At 39.4% G+C, this 10,504-nt stretch overlaps 1 protein-coding gene across 1 annotated transcript in view; it reads left to right on the top strand.

Annotated features, from left to right (window-relative positions):
- The window catches only part of LOC148755029 (zinc finger protein 487-like), a gene marked incomplete at its 5' end in the record, with an annotated part of 32,190 nt that continues 21,686 nt past the window's right edge, over window positions 1-10,504 (top strand). The window contains 2 exons of the mRNA XM_088793422.1: window positions 1-120; window positions 2,017-2,098. Of these exons, the coding sequence (XP_088649548.1) occupies window positions 1-120; window positions 2,017-2,098 (202 nt within the window). The remainder of the gene's footprint in view (window positions 121-2,016; window positions 2,099-10,504) is intronic.

The raw sequence follows: 10,504 nt of genomic DNA, 5'->3' as shown, positions 1-10,504 counted from the left end.
TGGGAATCTGGGCACAGACCTGGAGACCAGCGTGAAGCGCGTGGGGCCTTGTGTCTGTGGAGGAGGGAACGGGAGGTCCCGGGAACCCCCCAGGTGGGATCTTCAGTGCAGAGCCGGCAGGTACCTACCTATTGGGGGAAACCGGCCCTTTCAGTTCCCGGGGCGCAGATAGGACTGAGCGCGGTCAGGAGCAGGAGCCCAGTGCGGCCGGGGTGTAGGGACCTTGTGCCTGGCCCCACCTGCAGCCGGAAGGGAGAAAACCCAGTTTGATCCGCAGGAGGGGAAAGCGCGTTTATAATGAGACCATGAGAGCCAGAAAGCGCGGGCGGTGAGTCTCATGAGAGACAAACTCTGGAGCTAAAACTATCGGGTAAAGTCCAGCTCTGTCACCTAGGCGGGGGCGACAGAAGGAACCTGCGTCAGAGTCCGGTTTCCCATTGGAAAACTGGCGTTCTGAGAGGTTCTCGCCTATGAAGCAAATAGCCAACTGAGTAAATAACAACTGCCATTGTGTTCAGAAGACACTTAGGTTTTTCCTGTTCCCTGGGTGACTTATGTAAACCTCACATCCAGTATATGAGGTAGGCATAACCATCCGCATTAAAACAAAAGAAAACTATTGAGGCTCAGGTTGGTGGAGCGATATGCTCAGGACACAAGCTTACGGTGAGGGAGCTTCCACTTAGGAGCAAGTGTGCTTTCAATCTCAGAATTCATCTAAATATAGCACCTTCCGAAAACCATCATTACATCCTTCACAGCACTTGACATCCACAAATAAAATTGGAACTGAATGTGAATGTGAATGAACTCTCAGCACTGTCAAGTGTATTTTGGAATTTCTGGTGTCTCATCAGAATTCTGAGGTCAGACAGAGGTTCCTAGCTCTTCCTGCCCTGGCAGGTTGTCTGTGTTTTACGTCTGAAATTATAGGATTCCAAAAGTGTAAGATTTGTGACCCTAAAGAGAATTGTTTCCCAGAGCCAGGTCCCAGATTTTGGGAAACATTTATTTAGAACAAAGCAGCTCCTGTGATGTAGGAATCGGGAGGGCTCCAGGAACAGGAATGTACCCTGGAAGAGAACAGCCCTGTTCTTACTCTCCTCACCAGAGCTTCAGAGCTGAGGCAAAAGAACACAGGAAACAGCAGGTCCTAACATTGCACGGTCAGAAGTTCTTGCCCCTCTGCCTGGTTTGGAGATACTGCCACGGTACTGTAGCCACCACACTGGTGTGACAGTGGAGGTGGAGGATTTGGGTCAGCTTTGAGTTGGGGATGAGCTGGGGTGGCCCAGGAGTATACTGCCCAAGGAACGTCATTTTGTGGGAGAGTTTGTGAGGATGAGGTCTGGGGTAAGTGGCAACCAGACACCAGGTGGAAATTGTTTTTCCACTATTGCTCAGTGGTCCCCTGCTCCCGTCTCTTCACTGTTTACAACATTGTCCTGCTCTCACATGTGTCCATGTGACATTGACTTATCCTGACCTCACAGAATCCCAAAACGATGGATCCTGAAGAGTTTTCCTTGGCTATATACTTCTGACTCTTGAATGCTTTAAAGAAATTGGACCAGAGAGGTTCAGTGACTTGCCAAGGAAAACGCAGTTTGTGACAGAGCCAGGAGGAAAACAAGTGCAGTTCAGTTTCTCACAGGAAGTCACCAAAAACATCTTATGAAAAGGACCTTTGAAGAAACTGTAGCCCAGTTAAAACTAAAATGAAACTTTCCTGCCTTCAAGCCCTCCATATTCCTTTTACTGGTCTTTCTGTGGATTTTCTCCTTAGAGATATAAGCAGTGTTAATAGGAAAAGACTTCAGTGATGCAGCCTGAGTATTTCATGTTAATATTAGTGAAAAAGCAATGCCTTATCCTGTATGTACTCTAATGTAACTAAGTTGTTTATGTTAATCATTCAGAAAATCAACTACATTGTTTTTTAACCAGAGAGAAGTTGAGTCAATGAAAAGCTGTGTGGTTTTGTCCGTGTGACAACTTCCCGTCTTATGTGGACAGGTGGTGCCGCCCCTGCAGGGTCCTTCCTTGATCGCCCAGTTCTCTACACTTTCCCGAGAGCAGCAGAATGAACACATCTCAGGTGAGCACTTTGTTCATTTCCCACACTGCATTGTAATGGATTTATGAGGCCCATAAGGGTACATATATTCAATGCAAAAGGAGAACTAGAAATAAAACCAGTCTTGAGGGAAAATATACACAGTGTCAGCATTAGCTCTGGTGTTTGTTGTGGGGTCTTGGTAACTAACCTTTGATTTGTATATTCCCTCTGATTGCCAGTTTGCTGAGATTTCACTTTAGTCATGAATGTACGTCAAATTATATTAAGTACTTTTTGTGTATCCATTAAAATACAGACAGAACTTACTTCCTTTAATCTGTAAATATTTTGAGTAGCTAAATTAATTTTCTAATATTAATTCATGGTTGATTTCCTGTATGCACCCTAATTGCTGAAGAGTTGCTGGGATCTTTCTTCATGTACTTATAAAGAAGTATCTGTATCATATTTAGGTAGCTTATCATTTCGTTTTCCCGCGTTTCCATCTAATTTTGGTGTTAGGCTTATATTAGTCTCATAAAAAGAAGTGACTTTCATTCCTTTTTTTTTTAATCCCTTTGTATAATGTTTTCTTCCCCTGTATTTTATTTCATAAAAGTTGTTTACAGGGGATTGTTGTGTGAATATTTTGAGTACCAAGTATGTTTATTCAATATCATAGTTCTCTCCTGTTTTTCTCTAACCATGTATCTTTCAAAGAGCAGAACTGTTCAGTCAATGAAGTTTTCAGATTTTTTTAGACTTTTATTAGTTATGCTTTTTTGGTCATATTTTACAAACCTTCTTAATCTAATGTTACAATGATTTTCTGTCTTGTTTTTGTAAGTTTTATAATTACAGTCTATGATCTTTGGCGTTAACTTTTATAATGCAAGGTATAGATCAAGACTGTTTACTTTTGGTTATGCGTGTTTGATAATACCAACAACATTTCTTGTAAAGAATATACCTTCCCCACTGAATTGCTTTGGCACCTTTGTTGGGAATCATTTGATGTTATATTATTTGTGGTTCTGTTTCTCAAGTCAGTGGTCTGTTCTGTTGATATGTGTCAATCTTTTTGCTAATACTTCACTGGCCCGATTACAGTTGCTTTAAACTAAGTCTTGAAATCAGTATTGTGAATCTCTCAACCTTGTTCTGTTTTCATAATTGTACTGGATAGTGTAAATCCTTTACCTCTTTCTAAAAGTTTTAGAATCTACCTTTCTATCTTCAAAATGTGCTCTAATTTTGTGTGTGATTCCAATGACTCTATACGTCAATTTTAGACCTCCCTTTTATGTTCCAAAATCATATAACCAACACTGCAGTGTATAATTCCATCTCTTTGTTGGTAGGTGTCTTGAGTGCAAATGAAGAACATCCGTCTCAACATGAACCTCTACCCATTCCCTTGCTTTTGTTCTAATCTCTGTGTATGACTGAGTTAGAGAAACCCAGTTGTCATCCCTCCTGTGTGTCTCCTTTGCTGCTCACACAGAATATGTTACTTCTGACACGTCTTGTCACCAAATGTGTGGGTTCTGTTCTCCTACCAAGTAAGTGTGTGCAACACCAGTTGGCATCTTACAATTTCATTGATCTGATACTATGTACATGGAGATAGCATCAGATCCCACAGGTAAAGGGCTCAGTTCTACAGGACTGCTCCCACCCCACTGCAGGTACCAACTGCAAGTCCCAGTTGTCACCTGTGCTTGTGACCAATCAGCTATAAATGTGAGGTTTCCACAACCCACTCCTTGGGTTTGATTAATTTGCTAGAGCAGCTCACAGCACTCAGCGAAAGGCATTTACCGGGTTATTAAAGAACATGGTAAAGGATAAAGGTGAACAGCCAGATGAAGAGATACATAACGTGAGGTCTGGGCGGGTCCTGAGCACAGCAGCTTCTGTCCCCAAAGCGTTGTGGTGCATCCCTCTCCTGATACGTGGCTGTTATGTTCACCAACCCAGAGGCTCTTCAAATGCGTACTTTTGTGGTTTTTGGAGGAGTCATCCTGTAGTCATGATCACTTACTAACTTTATTTTCATCCTCTCTCTCCTCTCTAGAGAAGTGGGAGGCAGGGCTGAAAATTCCAAGCTTCCGATTATGGCTTGGTCTTTCTGGTGACCAGTGCCCATCCTGGAGCCCACCCACAGTCACCTCATTAAAACAAACGATGCTCCTGGTGCTCTTATCACTTAGGAATTTACAAGGGTTTTAGGAGCTCTGTACTGGGAACCAGGGGCGGAGACCCATATATCCATATGCTCCTCTGCTTAGGATGGGGTTACATCCTGATAAACCCGTTGTAAGTTGAAAATGTCGTAAGTCAGAAATGGAGTTAGTACAGGTAACCTACCGGCCATCATAGCTTAGCCTAGTCTCCCTTCATCATGCTCAGAACACTTATATTAGCCTCCAGTTGGGCAAAAATCATCTGACACATAGCAGATAGAGTTATAAAGTGAATATCTCATGTAATTTATTAGGTGTATCACTTTCACAGTATCATAACGGTAAAAATTGTAAGTCAAATCATCAGAACTCGGGCATCTATATACATATTTTCCCTTATCTCACAGTGTCATCAGCATTTACCCAGTTGCTCATGTGGCTTCTCTAGGTACAGCTGTGAAGAAATATAATGATCAAAATTTTGTTCCTTTCTCTTTAAGGGATCTGTTGCCATACGTCATTTTTCTCTCTTTTTAATTTTCAAGTTATGTAAACTAAAAAAACAAAAGAAAAACAGTTCACCCATTTCTCCTACCCATCATCCTTTGCCTCTGGCAACCACCAATCTATTGTCACTATGACCTCATGTGTTTTTTTGTTTCTTTGTACTCTCCACATATACGAGGTGTGACAATTAATTTCGCGAACTCATCCTAGAAAATGTGCTACATACGTCATTGCTGAATATCACTATGGTCCCTTTCGAAGCCCTCTCCATCAGAAACTATGCACCACCACCAGTACCTAGTCCACCCTTCAAAGCAATTTTGGAAGTCTTTTTCTGGAATGGTCATCAGCCCAGACACCCTAATCAGCGGTGTCGTCATGTTATCCTTGATGTCCTGAATGTCATCAAAATGTCTTCCTTTCAATATTTTCTTTATCTTCCGGTAAAGAAAGAAGTTATTGGGGGCCAGATCAGGTGAGTAGGGAGGGTGTTCTAATACAGTTATTTGTTTACTGTCAAAAAACTGCGTCACAGACAGTGGCATGTGAGCTGGTGCATTGTCGTGATGCAAGAGCCATGAATTGTTGGCAAAGAGTTCAGGTCATCTATATTTTTCATGCAGCCTTTTCAGCACTTCAAAATAGTACACTTGGTTAACTGTTTGTCCAGTTGGTCAAATTCATAATAAATAATCCCTCTGATATCAAAAAAGGTTAGCAACATCGTTGCCAAAATTTGCGAACTTAATGTTCGCCCTTCGTTCGAGAGATCATGTAGTATTTGACTTATTTCACTTTGCATAATGTCCTCAAGGTCCTTAAGTTGGTGTCTTCTGTTTTGCTAAGTAAAACTTTCTTCACTGTTGCACAGCATTGCGTCTAAAAGCCAAATCTGATGATGCATACAACCTCCAGTTCTTACCTGTGTCTTTTTGTTGGTTCCCTATAACCCCAGAAGAGAACTCCAAGTGGGTGTGTGTACCCTAGAGAGTGCTCAGGACAGTCCACTAGGGCACAGGAAAAGATGACAGGACTCCTGGTTATAAAACTGTATCTAAAACACAAGTCCCTAAGCTTTATCATTAGTATATTAACTGACAGTCTATGGTATGTAATTTAGAAATAAATACAAATATATCAGGGCATGAGACTAATCTTTGTACCAATTATGTGAGTACCCTTACAGTGTAAGACAGTGATACGCCATCATAGGTTTCCGTTATAAAAGTTGTTTTAAAATCTCAACAGTAATTCTGATAAAAATTAGTTTGCTAAGGTATTTACCATGTCACCTGTTTCTGAACCCTTGTGATTGAGTAAGAAATATGCTGTTACAGGCCTCAGTGTCCTTCAAGGACGTGGCTGTGGAATTCACCCAGGAGGAGTGGCAGCACCTGGGCCCTGCTCATCGGGCCCTTTACAGAGATGTGATGCTGGAGATCTATAGCCACATGGTCTGTGTGGGTGAGCAGACCTGACCATCTCACTCCCTCTGGAATGCAATTCCGTTTTCCCTCTCTCTCTCTTAATACTGAAATTACTTTTATTGGGGTGTAATTAACAGAAATTAAAAGTCAGTAATGTTCATTGTATAATTTGAGTAGTTTTGGAAATGTCTATAGACTACCACCACCAAAATAATTATATAAAATATTTTTGTCACCCCAAAAAGATTTCTGGTAGCTCTTTGCAGTCATTTTTCTCCTTCGATCCCTTTTCCTGGTTCCTGTCAGCCACTGATGTACTTTCTGTTGCAATAGTTTACCCTTCTAGAATTTTATGTACATAATAGAGTGTTTACTTTTTTCTCGATTCTTTTTCTTAGCTCTCTTTTAATTTTATTAAATTTACTGTGGTTACATTGGTTAATAGCATGATGTAGGTTTCAAGTGTACAAGTCTATAAGGCATCATTTGCATATTGCATTGTGTGTTCACCACCCAAAGTCAAATCTCCTTCTGTCACCACATATTTGACTCCCCTTTGCCCTTTTCTTTTCTCTTTTTTTTTTTTAATTAAAGTGTATTGGGGTGACAATTGTTAGTAAAGTTACATAAATTTCAGGTATATAATTCTGTATTACATCATCTATAAATCACATTGTGTGTTCACCACCCAGAGTCAGTTCTCCTTCCATCACCACATATTTGATCCCCTTTACCCTCATCTACCACCCCTCTCCCCCTTGACTCTCTGATAGCCACTAAACTATTGTCTGTGTCTATGAGGTTTTGTTTCTCATTTTCTTGCCTAGTTCTTTAGTTGTTTTTGGTTTATATACCACATATCAGTGAAATCATATGGTTCTCTACATTGTCTTTCTGACTTATTTCGCTTAGCATTATAGTCTCAGATCCACCCACGTTGTCACTAATGGTCCTATTTCATCTTTTCTTACTGCCGAATAGTATTCCATTCTGTACATATACCACAACTTCTTTATCCATTCATCTATCAAAGGACATTTTGGTTGTTTCCATGTCTTGGACACCATAAATAAAGCTGCAACGAACATTGGAACACACGTGTCTTCATGTATAAATGTTACCAGATTTTTGGGGTAAATACCCAGGAGACGGATTGCTTGTTTATATGGTAATGGTATTTGTAATTTTTTGACGAACCTCCACATTGCCTTCCATAGTGGCTGCACCAATCTTCATTCCCACCAACAGTATATGAGGGTTCCTTTATCTCCACAGCCTCTCCAACACTTGTTACTATTTGTCTTGATAGCCATTCTAACCGGGGTGAGGTGAAACCTCACTGGGGATTTTATTTGCATTTCTCTGATGATTAGTGATGTTGAGCATTTTTTCATGTCTATTTGCATTTGTGTGTCCACTTTGGAGAAATGTCTCTTCAGATCCTCTGCCAATTTTCCAATTGGGTTGTTTGTTTTCTTGTTGTGTTGTATGAGTTCCTTATATATTTTGGATATTACCCTTTGTTGGAGGCACTGTTTGCAAAAATCTTCTCCCATTATGTTGGTTACCTCTTCATTTTGTCGATGGTTTCTTTTGCTGTGCAGAACCTTTTAAGTTTGATGTACTCCCATTCATTTATTTTAGCTTTTACTTCCCTTGCCTTTGGAGTCAAATTCATAAAATGCTCTTTCAACCCAAGGTCCGTAAGGTTAGTACCTATGTTTTCTTCTATGCAGTTTATTGTTTCAGGTCTTATGATTAAGTTTTTGATCCATTTTCAATTAATTTTGGTACATGGTGACAGATAGCAGTCCAGTTTCGTTCTTTTGCCTGTGGCTTTCCAAGTCTGCCAGCACCATTTATTGAAGAGGCTGTCTTTTCTCCACTGTATGTTTTTTGCTTCATTGTCAAAAATTATCTGTCCATATTTATGTGGTTTTATTTCTGGGTTCTCAATTCTATTCCATTGGTCTGTGTGTCTGGTTTTCTGCCAATACCATGCTGTTTTGATTATTGTTGCCCTGTAGTACAACCTAAAGTCAGAGTGTGTGATACCTCCAGCATTGTTCTTTTTTCTTAGGATTGCTTTGGCTATTTTGGGTCTTTTGTGGTTCCAAACATATATGATGATTTTTTTGGTTCTATTTCTTTAAAAAATGCCATTGGGATTTTGATGAGGATTGCATTAAATCTGTATATTGCTTTGAGTAATATGGTCATTTTAACTATGTTGATTCTTCCAATCCATGAGCACAGAGTGTCTTTCCATTTTTTTCTGTCTTCTTCAGTTTCTTTTAAAACTGTCTTGTAGTTTTCAGCATATAGCTCTTTTACATCCTTGGTTAAGTTTATTCCTCGGTATTCTTTTTGTTGCAGTTGCAAAAGGAATTGTTTTTTTAATGTCTTTTTCTGAGATTTCATTGTTAGTATATAGGAATGCAATGGACTTTTGTACGTTGATTTTGTAGCTGCCAACTTTACTGAATTCGTTGATTGTTTCTAATAGCTTTTTGGTGGAATCTTTAGAGTTTTCTATATACACCATCATGTCGTCTGCAAAGAGTGACAGTTTAACTTCTTCATTCCCAATTTGGATGCCTTTTATTTCTTTCTCTTGCCTGATTGCTCTGGTGAGGACTTCCAACACTATGTTGAAAAGCACAGGTTATAGGGGACAGCCCTGCCGTGTTCATGAACGTAGAGCAAAGGGCTTCAGTTTTTCACCGTTAATTATGAGATTAGCTGAGGGTTTGTCATATGTGGCCTTTATTATGTTAAGGTATTTTCCTTCTGCACCTATTTGATTAAGTGTTTTAATCATAAGTGGCTCTTGTATCTTGTCAAATGCTTTTTCTGCGTCAATTGATATAATCATACGATTTTTGTCCTTTATTTTGTTTATGTGATGTATCACATTGATGCATTTGCATATGTTGAACCATCCTTGTGCCCATGGGATAAACCCCACTTGGTCGCGATGAATGATCTTTTAATTCATTGTTGCATTCGATTTGCTAGAATTTTGTTTAGGATTTTTGCATCTATATTCATCAGAGATATTAGTGTGTAGTTTTCTTTTTTTGTGTTGTCCTTACCAGGTTTTGGTATTAGGGTAGTGTTGGCCTCATGAAATGAGTTAGGGAGTACTGTCTCTTCATCAATATTTTGGAAGATTTTGAGCAGGACAGGTATTAGATCCTCTTTGAAGGTTTGGTAGAGTTCACTAATGAAGCCATCTGGTCCCGGATTTTGCTGTTGGGAAGGTTTTAGAGGACTGATTCAATTTCCTTACTGGTGATCGGTCTATTTAAGTTTTCCAATTCTTCATGATTCAGCCTAGGAAGGCTCTATGTTTCTAGGAATTTGTCCATTTCTTCTAGGTTATTGAATTTGGTGGTATATAGTCCTCATAGTATTCTTGGATGACCCTTTATATTTCTGTGGCACCTGTGATAACTTCCCCTCTTTCATTTCTGATTTTGTTTATTAGTGTCTTTTCTCTAATTATCTTGGTGAGTCTAGCCAAGGGTTTGTCAATTTAGTTAATCTCTTCAAGGAACCAGCTCTTTGTCACATTAATTTTTTCTATTGTCTTTTTGTTCTCTATTTCATTTAGTTCTGCTCTGATGTTTATTACTTCCTTTCTCCTACTGAGCTTGGGTTTCATTTGTCTTCTTTTTCTAGTTCTTTAAGCTCTAACGTGAGGTTATTTATTTGAGATTTTTCTTGTTTCTTGAGATAGGCCTGTAATGATATAAATTTCCCTTAAGACTGCTTTTGCTGCATCCCAGAAATTTTGGTAGGATGTATTTTCATTCTCATTTGTTTCTGTGTATCTTCTGATCTCTCCTCTTATTTCTTCTTTGAACCGGTCGTTCTTAAAATGTATGTTGTTTAATCTCCACGCATTTATTGATTTTCCTGCTTTTTTTTGCAGTTGATATCCAATTTCAAGTCCTTGTGATCAGAGAATAGGCGTGGTATGATTTCACTCTTCTTAAATTTGTTGAGGATAGTTTTATGTCCCAATATATGGTCTATCCTTGAGAATGTTCCATGTACACTATAAAAAAATGTATAGTCTGATGTTCTAGGATGAAGTGCTCTATACATGTCAATTATGTCCGTTTTATCTAATGTGTGTCATTTAGGGCTGCTATTTATTTATTTTCTATTTGGATGATCTATCCATAGCTTTCAATGATGTATTTGGGGCCCCTAGTATAATTGTGTTTTGGTCGGTTTCTCCCTTTAGTTCTGTTAGTAGTTGCTTGATATATTTCGATACTCCCTGATTGGGGACATAAACATTGATGACTGCTATA

Source organism: Rhinolophus sinicus, chromosome 16 (assembly GCF_057876585.1).
Source record: "Rhinolophus sinicus isolate RSI-liver-muscle chromosome 16, RSI-T2T, whole genome shotgun sequence".
Classification (NCBI taxonomy): Eukaryota; Metazoa; Chordata; class Mammalia; order Chiroptera; family Rhinolophidae; genus Rhinolophus; species Rhinolophus sinicus.
Note: the sequence above shows the minus strand (reverse complement) of the source record. Positions and strands in the feature narration are given on the sequence as shown.